This window comes from Mesocricetus auratus, unplaced genomic scaffold (assembly GCF_017639785.1).
Source record: "Mesocricetus auratus isolate SY011 unplaced genomic scaffold, BCM_Maur_2.0 Super-Scaffold_100030, whole genome shotgun sequence".
Classification (NCBI taxonomy): domain Eukaryota; kingdom Metazoa; phylum Chordata; class Mammalia; order Rodentia; family Cricetidae; genus Mesocricetus; species Mesocricetus auratus.
Window position 1 is genome coordinate 13,133,369 of NW_024429211.1, and position 17,154 is coordinate 13,150,522.

General features: G+C 41.8%; 1 protein-coding gene across 3 annotated transcripts in view; it reads right to left on the reverse strand.

Moving 5' to 3' along the window:
• Nucleotides 1-17,154, reverse strand: part of Nell1 (neural EGFL like 1) — an 846,684-nt gene that overhangs the window by 574,356 nt on the left and 255,174 nt on the right. For all 3 annotated transcript variants that reach the window (XM_040733293.1, XM_040733292.1, XM_040733294.1), the window contains one exon: nt 6,551-6,679. In XM_040733293.1, coding sequence (XP_040589227.1) covers nt 6,551-6,679 — 129 coding nt within the window. The remainder of the gene's footprint in view (nt 1-6,550; nt 6,680-17,154) is intronic.

The window sequence follows — 17,154 nt, forward strand, 5'->3', positions numbered from 1 at the left end:
ATTTTCGTATGTTGAACCATCCCTGCATCCCTGGGATGAAACCTACTTGATCGTGGTGAATGATAGTTTGAATGTGTTCTTGGATCCGATTTACCAGTTTTTTATTGAGTATTTTTGCATCAATGTTCATGAGGGATATTGGTCTGAAGTTTTCTTTCTTAGTTCTGTCTTTGTGTGACTTGGGTATCAAAGTTATTGAAGCCTCATAGAAAGAGTTTGGCAAAGACCCTTCTGCTTCTATTGCATGGAATACTTTGAAAAGTATTGGTATAAGCTGTTCTTCGAATTTCTGGTAGAATTCTGCACTCAGGCTATCTGTACCTGGGTTTTTTTTTTTTTGAGTTGTGAGACTTTTGATGACTGCTTCTATTTCCATAGGGGTTATAGGTCTATTTAAATTGCTTACCTGTTCTTGATTTAATTTTGGCAAGTGATAATCCTTGGGGTAACACTAACCAAACAAGTGAAAGACCTGTATTGCAAGAACTTTGAGTCTTTAAAGAAACAAATTAAAGAAGACGCCAGAAAGTGGAAATATCTCCCACGCTCTTGGATAGGTAGGATAAACATAGTAAAAATGGCAAACCTGCCAAAAGCAATCTACAGATTCAATGCAATCCCCATTAAAATCCCAGAACAATTCTTCACAGACCTTGAAAGAACAATAATCAATTTTGTATGGAAAAACAAAAGACTCAGGATAGCCAAAACAACCCTGTTCAACAAGGCAACGTCCGGAGGCATCACCATCCCTGACCTCAAGTTCGATTATAGAGCTATAGTCCTGAAAACAGCTTGGTATTGGCACAAAAATAGACAGGTAGACCAATGGAATCGAACACCCTGATATTAACCCACACATGTATGAACATCTGATTTGTTGGGGGGAAGTCCTGTGCATTTGTCAATAAAGTACTGTTAAGCCTATAGGAAACCTAGATAGGAGGGACTAGGAGTCCAGGAGAACTCTGGGAAGGAGAAAGACAAGAGGGTCGACATGTAACGCCATGGGTAGGAGCCCGGAACTATTCTCCGGTAAGAAACATACTTAGATTAACAATTATGGGGTAATTACTTAAAGCAGAGCTAGCCAGTAAGAGACAAACAAGGCCAACAGCTTCATAATGAATATAGCCTCCTGTGTGTTTATTTGGGACTCAAGCGGATCTAGAACCAGGCTGGCGCGGCAGAGCCCAGGTGACTGGCGGGGGATAAACCAAAGCGGCTAGCAAAGGAAAAAGCTTCTCTTAACATAATGGTGATCAGGAGTGGGATCATGAATTTCCACGCAGAATGACAAAAGCTTTAAAGGAATTTTAGAAACAGAAGAATGGAGAGAAGCACAGATTTTTGGTAGCAGCATTTTTCTCAGGTGTGCTCTGTTTTGCTAGCCACAAGCCGAGATTCACGTGGCTCACTTACCGGAGTCTTCCTGACTCGGCATAAAAAGAAAAAAAAAAACCAACAAGGTTGTTTTAAGAGACTCTACTAACGATTTAAAGGTGTGTACGTACAGCTGGAAGTGGTACTGAGGCGGTAAGCTGGAGTCACGCTTACGCCCGCCATCTTGGAAACGGCAGTTTAAAACAGCCGTGGTTTTACAGATAAGACACGTGGCCAGAAAAACATAAAGATTTACAGTAAAGTCAGATTTGGATGAACAAAACCTCTAAAGGTTTACAGTGTGTTTAAAAATATACGTGAGATTGAGAGAGAAAATGAAACGGCAAAGTGGTAAATAAATGCAAAAGCTGGCGTTGTGGTGGCGCACGCCGGTAGGAATTGCCCCAGAGGCAGAGGCAGGCAGGTTTCCGAAGAGAAACCCTGTCTCAGAGAAAAATAAACAAAAGTGAAAGAAATAGAGTAATAATAAAAATTGATAAATAAATAAGCCACACAAAGATGGAAAATACACAGAGAGTCTGGATACTGTACACTATTGTGTTTTTCAGTTTTTTGCTTGCTCAGGAAGGAACTGCTGCTAAAGTACACTTGATTATAAATGCTGCTGAATTAATCCAACTTCTATCTTTTAAAAATGCCTTGACTTCAAATTTTAAGTGTAAGGATATGTTACTTGGAAAAGGAGTTTTTATTTATGTTTCTACAGAAAATGAAAAGCTAAGGATTCCTTCCAGGCTTTTGTGGTTTGACAAACCAAGACCCCTGGAAGCAGTGGACCAGGTGTTCCAACAATCGAAACAGCGAAGATGATGCAGTCTTACAGACCCCGAAAATATGGACTTATACAGGTTTCTGAGTTTTGTCATGATCCCCATGGTATAAACAGCGCCCCCTTCCAGCAGGAAGCAGTTTGGAATGAGCGACGTCCCAATTCCCATCTTGTTTATAAATCTTTGTTTTCATTTAAATGGGATTGTTTATAATTGGCTAATGATCACAGCCAATTTTTTTAATGGTAAAAAGGGGAATTATGGTATGGGTATTGCTTTTCATTTATTGATACAAATTCAAGGTCAATTTTGTGATGTTTATATTTCTCCTCTTGATTAAGCATTGTGCTTATACTGATCTTCTAAAATGTAATGCATAATTGAATACAGACTATAGATAGTTACTTATAATAGAATTTATAGTTAGGTAAGTTAGGTTTTCTAGATATACAGAAATATATTTGAGACAGATAGACAGTCTTCAAACCTCTGAAAGACCTTCAGAACATGGCATTTAAAATGGTCTAGGGTTTTTTTTGACAATGAGAAATGTCTGCTCCTGGCAGCACCAATTATATCTGAGAGGAAGATGGGCATCGAAGAAACTTGTTATGGAGTTTGCTTTCAACATGGCAAGATTAGCCATTTGGGCAAGAAACTGCTCTTGCCTAGACTGTTTGACTGCTGTTGTATAAACTGGACATGCAGGACCCACAGGAAAGTGACTACTGAACTCAGTCTTACAGGGTTCCTGCTTCATGAAGAGTCTATGAGACTGTCTGCAGGACAAAGAAAAATGACTGACAGACTGCCAATGCAGATGGACAGTTTGAAATTTCCTGCTTTGCTGAGAAGTGTTCCAGACACATTGTGGCCTATGGGCTAAAGATGGATGCCCCAACGTTACAGAGGAACTTCGGGTGACTGTCCAGGCAGTAAGATGTCTCTGTCAATCCTAGTGTTTATATATTATCCTTCTGTGGTCTTTGATGGAGTTGAAGACAGATAGTTATAATTATAGTTTTCCTTAGTTATGATAAGAAATAAGCTACATATAGAACTTTGGACTCACAGGAATGAGATAGATGATATTTTCTTTAAATTTTGCTAAAATATTGTAACTATGTTCTTATTTGATAACTGTTCTGTTATATACAATTTGACTGTGTTAAAGTTAAGACCTTTCTTTTTGTTTAAACAGAAAAGAGGAGATGTTGGGGGAAGTCCTGTGCATTTGTCAATAAAGTACTGTTGAGCCTATAGGAAACCTAGATAGGAGGGACTAGGAGTCCAGGAGAACTCTGGGAAGGAGAAAGACAAGAGGGTCGACATGTAACGCCATGGGTAGGAGCCCGGAACTATTCTCCGGTAAGAAACATACTTAGATTAACAATTATGGGGTAATTACTTAAAGCAGAGCTAGCCAGTAAGAGACAAACAAGGCCAACAGCTTCATAATGAATATAGCCTCCTGTGTGTTTATTTGGGACTCAAGCGGATCTAGAACCAGGCTGGCGCGGCAGAGCCCAGGTGACTAGCGGGGGATAAACCAAAGTGGCTAGCAAAGGAAAAAGCTTCTCTTAACATGATTTTTGACAAAGAAGCTAAAAATATACAATGGAAAAAGAAAGCATCTTCAACAAATGGTGCTGGCATAACTGGATGCTGGCATGTAGAAAATGTGGATAGATCCATGTTTATTGCCATGTACAAAACTTAAGTCCAAATGAATCAAAGACCTCAACATAAATCCAGCCACACTGAACCTCTTAGAAGAGAAAGTGGGTGGTATCCTTGAACGAATTTGTACAGGAGACTGCGTCCTGAACATAATACCAGTAGCACAGACACTGAGGTCAACAATTAATAGATGGGACTTCCTGAAACTGAGAAGCTTTGGTAAGGCAAAGGACACAGTCAATAAAACAAAAAGGCAGCCCACAAAATGGGAAAGGATATTCACTAATCCTACATCTGACAGAGGGCTGATCTCCAAAATTTACAAAGAACTCAAGAAGCAAGTCTCCAAAACACCAAAGGATCCAATTAAAAAGTGGGCTACAGAACTACATAGAGAATTCTCAATAGAGGAGTCAAAAATGGCTGAGAGGCACTTGAGAAAGTGCTCAACATCCCTGGCCATCCGGGAAATGCAAATCAAAACAAATCTGTGATATCATCTTACTCCTGTCAAAATGACTAAAATAAAAAAAATGCCAATGACAGTTTATGCTGGAGAGGATGTGGAGAAAGGGGAACACTCCTCCACCTCTGGTAGGAGTGCCAACTCATACAGCCACTTTGGAAATCAGTATGGAGATTCCTCAGAAAAATGGGAATCAGCCTACCACAAGACCCAGCAATTCCACTCTTAGGCATATATCCAAAAGATGAACATTCATACAACAAGGATATCTGTTCCACTATGTTTATAGCAGCAGTATTTGAAATAGCCAGAACCTGGAAGCAACCTAGATGCCCCTCAACTAAAGAGTGGATAGAGAAAATGTGGTACATTTACACAATGGAGTACTATTCATCAGACAAAAATGGAATCCTGAAATTTGCAGGCAAATGGATGGCACTAGAAGAAACCATCCTGAGCGAGGTAACCCAGTCACAAAAAGACGAACATGGTATATATTCTCTCATATATGGATTTTAGACATAGATCTGGGGAGTGCCAGCCTACTATCCCACTTCCAGAGAATCTGGGAAACAGAACCTTCATCCAATGGCTTATGGAAGCAGAGGCAGGCTCCCACAGCTAAACACTGAACTCAACTCAAGGAATCCAGTGACAGAGAGGCAGACTGATGAGCAAAGGGATTAAGACTGGGCTGGTTCAACCCCCAGAAACAGCTGACCTGACAAGGGGTAGCTCTTGAATCCCAGACTGATGCCTGGGAATCCAGCATGGGACTGATCAAGATCCTCTGAATGTGGGAGTAGGTGAGGAGGCCTAGGCAATCTATGGGGCCTTGGGTAGTAGATCAGTATTTATCCCTGGCATACAAATGGACTTTGGACTCCCATCCCACAATGAGAGGTGCACTCTCACCCTGGACTCTTAGGGGAGAGCCTAGGCCCTGCCCTGGATGAAATGATAGACTATAGACACCCCCATGGAGGGCCTCAACCTCTCAGGGGAGAGGAGGAGGTAGTAGGGGGGTTGGTGGTAGGGAGTGGGAGGAGAGGAGGGAAAGGGAGAGGGACCTGGTATTGACATGTGAAGCAATCTTGTTTCTAATTTAAATTTAAATTTAAAAATTAAAATTAAAAAAAGGGAAAGAGAGGAAGGCCACTTGTTAGAATATTGCAATGGCCCAGAAGGAAGGAAACAAGGAAGTCATCCAGAATAAATGTAAGGACAGGGACCACCCACCAGAAGAGCCACTGGGAACCAGCAGATGCTGCTTCAGAGAACTGGATGGCTCTTTGAGTGTTCTAAGGTTCAACAGGGGTCGGCAATACAAACACAGACTGGACAGGGACTTACACTCACTGTCACCTGTGAGCTCTGTATGTACCTCAAGAAACCCACTTTAGAAGCAAGCTACTCACATGTCTGTGAATAGATGCCACCACGTTTGTTCAGCTCAAGAAATCTGCCTCCCTCACAGGCCACCACAGCTTGATACTTAACTAATAAAGATGAAAGGAGTGACTGAATTCGAACCAGGAGAAGTAGAAACAGCCCTGTCATGACTCTGCTTTCTTGAGCTTTTCTGCTCTAAGCGGCAGGACCAGAGAGCCTTTGAAATGGACAGGGTTGGAGATATAGAACATGATCAGAGCAAGCCCCACCCCTCTGCCTACTAAGGAGTAGGGGTGTGCAATGCTCACCATCCACACATGGGGTGCTGAGCTTGCAGAAGAGGTGATCTTGAGGCCACACCTCTAGAAGTAGTCAGTTGTACTTGAGGCCACAGCCCTATTGTAACAGTGTCAGTTCACGGGTTTACATTATGGGTCCTGTCACTCATTCCTTGGGAGAGATCAGAACGTGACAACTCGTGGATCAACCATTAAGAAATTCAGCTGGAAAAATATTCTGCCTTCAGGAGGTGAAAATGACAGCTGGGCTTAAGCCAACTGTGACTGTCTGTTTGAAAAAGGAACTCACCCTCTGCACCCTATGACCTTGGTGATGACACTCCTTTTCCATAATTAAACCGAAAGTGCTGCGCTTCTGCCTGTCCTGGGTTGGTGTGGACACTGAGGGCACTTTGGGGACTTACACGCCTCTTGGTTTCTCACCTCAAGCTGCCTGGATAAAGCATGAGAACGGGCACCCTGGCGCACCCGACTCCATTTCGCTTGCGGCTGAAAGCACCCTCCTCTGCCACGTCCGCACAGGGCCTTGGCCCCCTTACCTTCACAGTCCGCAGAGTTGCCCTGCACGGGGATGTATCCGTTCTTGCACTCACAGGTCGCTTTTGTATTCCAGTTTTTGCACTCTGAGTTTTCTCCACACTTAGGCGCCTCTGCGCAGAAGTTATGACCTGCAGGACAGAAAGCATTTTATGCTGGGAAATGACGGGGGATGATTGAGGGTCTCCAAACGATAAAGCATGCCAGTCCTGCGTGCGCTGTGAGGGTTCATGGAAGCAGACCATGGCAGCGTGCAGGACTGAGCTGAGTGGGAGTTATAGGGCAGGAAGGAGAAACTCTGGACTGCCCTGTATTTGAAAGAGTGTTTCCTGGTACTCTTGACACTGCCTAATTCGCTAAGCTCCTTTCGGCCTAGGGGTCCTAGCCATGCTGGCCTGAGTGGTCCCATTGCTTCTTACCTTGCTAGCATCTTTAAAGCTACCTTAGTAGACAGTGTATGAGGTATAAAAAGGAAGGCATAATGTAAGTATATGGATACAGAGGACACATTCGATCTAATGTGAAGGTGACCTGTATAGATCTACTCCTGCCAGGCTTCACTACTTTATACATAGCTATGACGTTGTCATACATGGTACTTACTTATAAACAGATACTTAGTTTTGCCCATCTTTAACCTCCTATAAGTTCAATCACACTGTACATTTCCTTTATTCCTAGTAATATACTCTAACCATGCTCATATTTATGGGTATTCATTTGTCAATGCTGTATATAGTATTGCAGGGTTAGGAACAGTCCATAATTCACATTTATGTACTTTACTAAAAATCAATATTTGACTTATTTGTATGTCTTGAAATAAATGAAACAGCTGCTAAAATATTAGGGAACATATCCTGGGGCACACGTTTTAAAGACAATTTTGGTTTGTTTTGCTCCACACCTCTCCCAGAATCCCTTGTATCCCTTGCAGGATACTTATTTCATGTCAAGTATCTACTAGAAATCTCTTCAGTTGGGATCCTCAGATAGTTCTGAACTTAATTTTAACTCATGTCAAATGTGCAACTAGGTGTCATGGCACACATATTGTACTCCAAGCACACGAGAAGCTGAGGCAGAAGGATCACAACTTCAACACCAGCCTTTACACAGCAAGACTGCTTCAATCAATCAATCAGTCAGTCAGTCAATCAATCAATCAGTCGGTCAGTCCGTCAATCAATAACAGCACTATGGCCATATCTGAAAACTAATTCCACTCTGTAGAGGTCTTTGATCTCAACATTTGAAGATACCATTCTGTTTCACAGTAGTTAATCTCTTATCCACTCCTTCCTGGGTGGCCATCCTTCTGTCAATAAGGATTTCTAAGCTTCATCCAACTGGCTGGCTGGGGAGTAGAAGGTGGCCTTTGGCCTTTGATTTTCTCACCTCCAATTTCTCTCCGAGGTTCATGAGCATGAACTTGTCTTCACCCTGAGGGTTCTTTGGGGGCAGGGCCTGACCCTAAGTACTGGAGCAGCCTTACCTCACCTCCTCTCTTCTCCATTCTCTTCAGTGCTCCCTTCCAGAATTCTACTTGGGTCACACGGCAGGCTATCTGCACTCTTAGACTTTGCTGTCATGTGATCTACGTCTTCTCCCCTCCCTTTGCTAACTGTAGTGCATTCTTCATATAGCTTTCAGTTCATCAAGTCTCTCTTGAGAATTGTAGTGAATTCTTCACATAGCTTTCAGTTCAATTCTGCCTCAGTCTCTCAAGTGGTTTTAAGTTTGGCTTACATTTTTAGTCTAGAATCCAGTGTGGTTGTTTTGAATCTGCTTGGTCAGTTTCATAGCACACCACCTATTCATCTTTTAAACGCATACTTTACGCTGAGGCTCGCCCGTGCACACGATTTTGAAACTTGCTGTCTATGCCAAACATCATTGAGAGTGGCTTATTTTCTTTCCTTTCGCTGCATATGATTCTTTTCTTTTTTGATCTCATATTGCTTGAAACTGAATATGTGGGAAAGAATTCCTGGCTTGGGTTTTAGTATTTGCGTTACCTCCTGCCAGGTGTCTGAAGAACTTATCCACACAGGATCACTTTAAAAGGCATCATGGTGTTGGGGTGAGTACTGATACCCAGATAGGGTATCCCTAGCCCTATGCCTTCTTGACTGCCAACTTGCCTCCTGTAGACCCCAGTCTAGATTCAAGACTGACAGGGAGCCTTTCCTTAGGTGTTTCCTTTTCAGTGTTTGAGGGAATCGTCCTTTGAGATTCTCACTCAAGTGTATCACACTAGCATGAGGCTGTCTCCTGTCCATTAGAAGTCATGCAGAAAAGCAACGGAAAACCTGCTCTCCGGGAAAACGCCAACCCCAGCATGCTTCCTGATCTCAAGGGCATCACACTTCTTTAACATGGCTGCTCTCTCTCTAGTTATACCTCCTCCTTCTACTATAAAACTGGCTAAATAAAAAAAAAATCACATACTATGTAGTATTTGGGAATTGAATCGGGAGGCAAGGCTATATAAAAGAATAGGTCAAAGATGACCAGATATATGAAGGTACTTTATCACCTTTAAATGTGTACATTTTCAGGGTACTAATGATTATGCTACATCACATACAATCGTCTCACAGGAAACTGCACCTAGGGATCACAAAACCTCATGTATAATTCAGAGTCTGCAGCTCACAAACACCACACCTTGTCTCGCCTGCCTCGGTACACACAGAAAAGATGACAGTGGTGATTTCAAAATGCTGCTTAGACCCTCAGCCAAGACAGGCTGTTACAGAGAGATCATGTCCCCTGACCCTCTCACACACACAGCAATTACCCTTTTACATCTGGCACACGGATTATGGAAACTACAAACTCTGGCTTAAAAACTATGCAAATTGCCGGACTAGGTAAAAATTACATTTTAATTCCTTTAAGTGAAAAGATTCTAGAGAGGTTATTATTCAAAAGCAAATGTAAACCAACAATATTCTGCCAAGGAGGTAATTCTTTTTACTAAGTAATAATAAGATTCCTGATTATTACTGTAGATGTCTTAAATAAGAGAGGTTGCATTACATGTTATTGATGAATTCAAAGAACGGATTAACATAAAATACTTGAAATAGATCCTGACAGCCACTAAAGAAGTTGGTACTAGGAACCCATTCTACTGGTTATGTCCATGGTGGTGGTGGTGGTGATTTTGCCAACAGTGAGAGCTAAAGTTCAAAATAACTTAATAGTGTCGTGTTACCTCAACTGCAAGACAAGCTCAAGCCCAGATGCCAGGGAGGGGAGGGGAGGATGAGCGAGGCATTTTTATTCCATGTTGCAGGAAGGGGTCTGCACTTACGCGACATCAATAGCTTCAAGTAGACACAAAGTTAGTGTTTTGCTCAGGGTTAGCTCTGCAGCCGAGGTGGCACCTGAAGGTCCACAGGGTCAACATCAGCAGACACTAGCTAGATTCAGCGCTCTAATGAGTGCTGGTATTCCTCTTAAACACACCACGTGTGAGGACAGCGGGGAACGGGGCTGACCCAATTAACGTGGAGACCCATGCACCTCCATTGCATCACATACCCTCCGTGATGACAAAAGGTCAGAGGTATAGCCACTCCTTGGGTCATTAGAGAGTAGATCCAAAGCCCTAGTGAAACTGACCAGTCACAGTCGCTAGGACCCACCCAATGGTGGCTACCCCGACCAAAATCGGAACACGGCATTAGCCCTCAGAAATCTGGACACTGACACCCATGGATGCTTCTAGCAGGACTTAAAAGGCTTTCAGTGATCATTACAGCTGAAAGAGCCTGATGCTCTTGCTGCTGAATGGGTAATTTGAGGCATCATGGCTCTCTGCTACAGAAAGTGCCTGAACCTCACTTCTTTTTTATTTTTATTTATTTTTAAGTTTAAATTTAGATTAGAAACAAGGTTGCTTCACAAGTCAGTTCCAGGTCCCTCTCCCTTTCCCTCCCCTCCTCCCGTGCCCTCCCCCTAACCCCCCTATTATCCCCTCATTTCCCCAGGGAGGGTGAGGCCCTCCATGGGGGTGTACATAGTCTGTCATTTCATACAGGGCAGGGCCTAGACCCTCCCCCAAGAAATCGGGGTGAGAGTGCATCTCACATTGTTGGATGGGAGTCCAAAGTCCGTGTGTATACTCAGGATGAGTACTGATCTACTGCCCAAGGCTCAATAGATTACCTAGGCCTCCTCACTGACACCCACATTCAGGGGGTCTTGATCAGTCCCATGCTGGATTCCTGGGATTCAAGAGTTAACCTTTGTCAGGTCAGCTGTTTCTGGGGGTTAAACCAGCCCAGTCTTAATCCCTTTGGTCATCAGTCCTCCCTCTTTGTTACTGGCTTTCTTGAGTTCAGCTCAGTGCTTAGCCATGGGAGGGTGCCTCTTCTTACATCAGCCACTGAATGAAGTTTCTGTTTCCCAGACTCTCTGGCCATGGGATTGTAGGCTGGCACTCCCCAGATCTAGGTCTAAAATCCATATATGAAAGAGTACATGCCATGTTTCTCTTTTTTGTGACTGGCTTACCTCACTCAGGATGGTTTCTTCTAGTGTCATCCATTTGCCTGCAAATCTCAGGATTCCATTGTTGTTTTCTGCTGAATAGTACTCCATTGTGTAAATATACCACATTTTCTCTCTCCACTCTTCGGTTGAGGGGCATCTAGGTTGCTTCCAAGTTCTGGCTATTACAAATAATGTTGCTATGAACATAGTGGAACAGACATCCTTGTTGTATGAATGTTCATCTTTTGGATATATGCCTAAGAGTGGAATTGCTGGGTCTTGTGGTAGGCTGATTCCCATTTTTCTGAGGAATCTCCATACTGATTTCCAAAGTGGCTGTATGAGTTGGCACTCCCACCATCAATGGAGGAGTGTTCCCCTTTCACCACAATCTCTCCAGCATAAATTGTCGTTGGTGTTTTTGATTTTAGCCATTCTGACAGGAGTGAGATGGTATCTCAGAGTTGTTTTGATTTGCATTTCCTGGATGGCTAAGGATGTTGAGCACTTTCTCAAGTGCCTCTCAGCCATTTTAGACTCCTCTATTGAAAATTCTCTATTTAGTTCTGCAGCTCACTTTTTAATTGGATCCTTTGGTATTTTGGAGACTTGCTTCTTGAGTTCTTTGTAAATTTTGGAGATCAACCCTCTGTCAGATGTGGGAATAGTGAGTATTTTTTCCATTCTGTGGGCTGCCTTTTTGTCTTGCTGACTGTGTCCTTTGCCTTACAGAAGCTTCTCAGTTTCAGGAGGTCCCATTTATTAATTGTTGATCTCACTCTCTGTGCTAGTAGTGTTATGTTCAGGAAGCTGTCTCCAGTACCAATTCGTTAAAGGGTACCACCCACTTTCTCTTCTAAGAGGTTCAGTGTGGCTGGATTTATGTTGAGGTCTTTGATCCATTTGGACTTAATAGAAGCTATATACAGTAAACCAACAGCCAACATCAAACTAAATGGACAGAAACTCAACGCAATTCCTCTAAAATCAGGAACAAAACAAGGCTGTCCACTCTCTGCATACCTTTTCAACATGGTACTTGAAGTTCTAGCCATTGCCATATGACAACAAAAGGGGATCAAGGGGATACAAATTGGGAAGCAAGAGGTCAAACTTTCACTGTTTGCAGATGATACGACAGTTTACATCAATGACTCAAAGAACTCTACAAGAGAACTCTTACAGCTGATTAACACATTCAGCAAAGTGGCAGGCTACAAGATGAAATCAGTAGCCCTACTATATACAGAAGATAAAAGGGCTGAAAAAGAAATCAGAGAAACATCACCCTTTACAATGGCCACAAACAACATAAAATACCTTGGGGTAACGCTAACCAAACAAGTGAAAAACCTGTATCGCAAGAACTTTGAATCTTTAAAGAAACAAATTAAAGAAGCCCTCAGAAAATGGAAAGATCTCTGATGCTCTTGGATAGGTAGGATCAATGTAGTAAAAATGGCAATCCTGCCAAAAGCAATCTACAGATTCAATGCAATCCCCATTAAAATCCCAGCACAATTCTTCACAGACCTTGAAAGAACAATAATCAATTTTGAATGGAAAAACAAAAGACCCAGGATAGCCAAAACAACCCTGTTCAACAAGGCAACGTCCGGAGGCATCACCATCCCTGACCTCAAGCTCTATTATAGAGCTATAGTCCTGAAAACAGCTTGGTATTGGCACAAAAATAGACAGGTGTTGGGGAAGTCCTGTTATTTGTCTGTTATTTGTCAATAAAGCACTGTCTGGCCTATAGGGAATCTAGATAGGAGGGACTAGGAGTCCAGGAGAACTCTGGGAAGGAGAAACACAGAGAGTTCGACATGTAACCGCCATGGGGTAGGAAGCCCGGAACTATTCTCCGGTAAAAGAAATACTTAGATTAACAATTATTGGGTAATTACTTAAGTCAGAGCTAGCTAGTAAGAAACAAGCAAGGCCAACAGCTTCATAATTAATATAGCCTCCTGTGTGTTTATTTGGGACTGATGCGGATCTAGAACCAGGCGGGCTGGAAGGCCCCTATCAAAAGTAAAAGCTTCACTTTACAGAATGGTTGTCAGGAGTGGGATTAAATTTCCACGCAAAACAACAAAAGCTTTAAAGGAATTTTAGAAACAGAAGAATGGAGAGAAGCACAGATTTTGGTAGCAGCATTTTTCTCAGGTGTGCTCTGTTTTGCTAGCAACAAACCGAGATTCACGTGGCTCGCTTACCGGAGTCTTCATGACTGGGCATTAAAAAAAAAATCAAGGTTCTTTTAAGAGACTCTGCTAACAATTAAAAGGTATGTATGTACAGCTGGAAGTGGCAGCTTTTGCTGGATGTCAGCATGGGCTGAGGCGGTAAGGTGGAGTCACGCTTACGCCCGCCATCTTGAACAAAAAAAAACATGTCAGTTTAAAACAGCCATGGTTTTACAGACAAGACACGTGGCCAGAAAAACATAAAGATTTACAGTAAAGTCAGACTTGGATTAACAAAACCTCTAAAGGGTTACATTGTGTTTAAAAATATACGTGAGATTGAGAGAGAAAATGAAACAGCAAAGTGGTAAATAAATACAAAAGCCGGCATTGTGGTGGCGCATGCCAGTAGGATTTACTCCAGAGGCAGAGGCAGGCAGATTTCCAAAGAGAAACCCTGTCTCAGAGAAAAATAAATAAAAGTAAAATAAAGTAATAATAGATAAATAAATAAGCCACGTAAAGATGGAAAATACACAGAGAGTCTGGATACTGTACGCTATTGTGTTTTTCAGTTTTTTCATTGCTAAGGAAGGAACAAATGCTAAAGTACACTTGATTATAAATGCTGCTGAATTAATTCAACTTATATCTTTTGAAAATGCCTTGACTTCAAAATTTAAGTATAAGGATATGTTACTCGGAAAAGGAGATTTTTATTTATGTTTCTACAGAAAATGAAAAGCTGAGGATTCCTTCCAGGCTTCTGTGGTTTGACAAACCAAGACCCCCGGAGGCAGTGGACCAGGTGTTCCAACAACTGAAACAGCTAAGATGATGGAGCTTTACAGACCCTGAAAATAAGGACTTATACAGGTTTCTGAGTTTTGTCATGATCCCCATGGTATGAACAGCGCCCCCTTCCAGCATGAAGCAGTTTGGAATGAGCGATGTCCTAATTCCCATCTTGTTTATAAACCTTTGTTTTCCTTTATATGGGATTGTTTATAATTGGTTAATGATCACAGCCAATCTTTTTTAATGATAAAAAGGGGAATTATGGTATGGGTATGGTTTTTCATTTATTGATACAAATTCAAGGTCAATTTTGTGATGTGTATATTTCTCCTCTTAATTAAGTATTGTGCTTATACTGATCTTTTAAAATGTAATACATAATTGAATACAGACTATAGATAGTTACTTATAATCTATAGTTAGGTAAGTTAGGTTTTCTAGATATACAGAAATATATTTGAGATAGATAAACAGTCTTCAAACCTCTCAAAGACCTTCAGAAAATGGCATTTAAAATGGTTTAGGGTTTTTCTTGACAATGAGAAATGTCTGCTCCTGGCAGCACCAATTACATCTGAGAGGAAGATGGGCATCGAAGAAACTTGTTATGGAGTTTGCTTTCAACATGGAAGATTAGCCATTTGGGCAAGAAACTGCTCTTGCCTGTACTGCTTGACTGTTGTTGTATATTCTGGACATGCAGGACCCACAGGAAAGTGACTGCTGAACTCAGTCTTTCAGGGTTCCTGCTTCATGGAAGAGTCTACAAGACTTTCTGCAGGACAAAGAAAAATGACTGACAGACTGCCAATGCAGATGGACAGTTTTGAAATTTCCTGCTTTGCTGAGAAATCTTCTGGATACATTGTGGCCTATGGGCTGAAGATGGATGCCCCAACGTTACAGAGGAACTTTGGGTGACTGTCCAGGTAGCAAGATGTCTCTGTCAATCCTAGTGTTTATATATTATCCTTCTGTGGTCTTTGATGGAGTTGAAGACAGATAGCTATAATTATAGTTTTCCTTAGTTATGATAAAAGATAGGACTTTGGACTCACAAGGATGGGATGGATGATATTTTCTTTAAATCTTGCTGAATGTTGACAGACAAAATATTGTAACTGTATTCTTACTTGGTAACTGTTCTGTTATATATGATTTGACTATGTTAAAGTTAAGACCTTTCTTTCTGTTTAAACAGAAAAGAGGAGATGTTGGGGAAGTCCTGTTATTTGCCTGTTATTTGTCAATAAAGCACTGTCTGGCCTATAGGGAATCTAGATAAGAGGGACTAGGAGTCCAGGAGAACTCTGGGAAGGAGAAACACAGAGAGTTCAACATGTAACCCCATGGGGTAGGAAGCACGGAACTATTCTCCGGTAAGAGAAATACTTAGATTAACAATTATGGGGTAATTACTTAAGTCAGAACAAGCCAGTAAGAAACAAGCAAAGGCCAACAGCTTCATAATTAATATAGCCTCCTGTATGTTTATTTGGGACTGATGCGGCTCTGGAACCAAGCTGGCGGGAAGGCTTCTCTCAAAGAAAAAGCTTCTCTTAACAGACAGGTAGACCAATGGAATCAAATTGAAACCCCGGATATTAACCCACACACGTATGAACATCTAATCTTTGACAAAGAAGCTAAAAATATACAATGGAACAAAGAAATCATCTTCAACAAATGGTGCTGGCATAACTGGAGGCTGGCATGTAGAAGAATGCGGATCGATCCATGTTTATCGCCATGAACCTCACTTGTTAAATCAGAACTCACCAGGTTTTGCACCATTGTAACACATGAACCAATGGCATGTGCTCATCTCTTAGCACATGTATATTCTGTATCCTATTTCTTCATGTCTCATTTTCCCTACATGCATGTAACAGTCTGAAATAAAAACCTTTGAATATCACCAACATGTATCAAAAACATCATTTTAGACCTCATAAAATATATAATTATTATTCACCCACTGTAAAACTTTACAAAATAAGCTTATGGCAAGGGAAACAGAAGACTTTTCATTGAGTCCTGCCAGGAAACACTAAGTCCTCTGAATGAAAAGCTCAACTTCAGTGACTCCATCTTCCTAGGTCAGAGCCCGTGTCTGATTCAGGTCTCTAGTCAAAGCTTTTTAAGGGTTGGGGTGTAGTCCAGTGGCTGGCATGCCAGAAGAGCATTCATGAGGCCCTAGCTTTCCATCCCCTCTACCTCACAAATTGGACATGGTGGCACACACCTGTGATCCCAGCACCTGGGAGGTGGAGCCAGAAAGAGCACCAAGGTTCAAGCTCATCCTCAGCTGTACCTGAAGTTCAAGCCCAGACTGGGCTACCTAACTGTAGCCGTGTGGATGTGTGCCCATAGTGAGTGAATGGAGGGGCAGACAAATGACTTAGTGGGGAAATCAGTAGATGAACTGAAGCAGTCCTCCCACAGCAAACAATTCAGACTTCTTTAAATGTTTTTATTAGGTTTTCATTCACAAACCATCAGCTCTGCCTTCTTACTTTGACGATCTTTAGCAAATGTACATGGTTGTGAGTCAGCCTCAGCACCCAGTTTGAAAACACTCTCTTCCGCTGCTGGCCATTATCACTCATAAGTACCTCCTCAGTGTCTTAGCAGGCTGCTGGCTCATAAATTCTCTGTTTCTATAATCCTTCAAATGGCTTTTTCTTATCTGATGCGTCTGAGTAGCATATCACTTAAGACACAAGCTTTGTTTTCTGAAGATTTGTCTTTGGTTGTCACCCATTCCCCCCTTGTTTCCCATTCATATTCCAATTCAATTTCATTACATTTTTATCTCTGGATGGAGATCAAGAGGGTCTAAGGCATGATCAATTTTGTTCAATGTTTATTCATCCTTTACTTCTTTATTCTTTTGTAATTTTACAACTATATATGAAGTACTTCGATTGTACATGCCCACCCATTTTCCTCTCTACTTCATTCTATTGCTACAAAACCCTTTGTTCTTCCCAACAAGTGTCCTGTGTGTGTGAGTATGTGTGTGACCCACTGTATTTAGTTAGGATCATTTGCCTGAGCATGGGTGGCAGGTTATTCTGGAGCATGGTCCACTTAGCAGTGGCTATGCT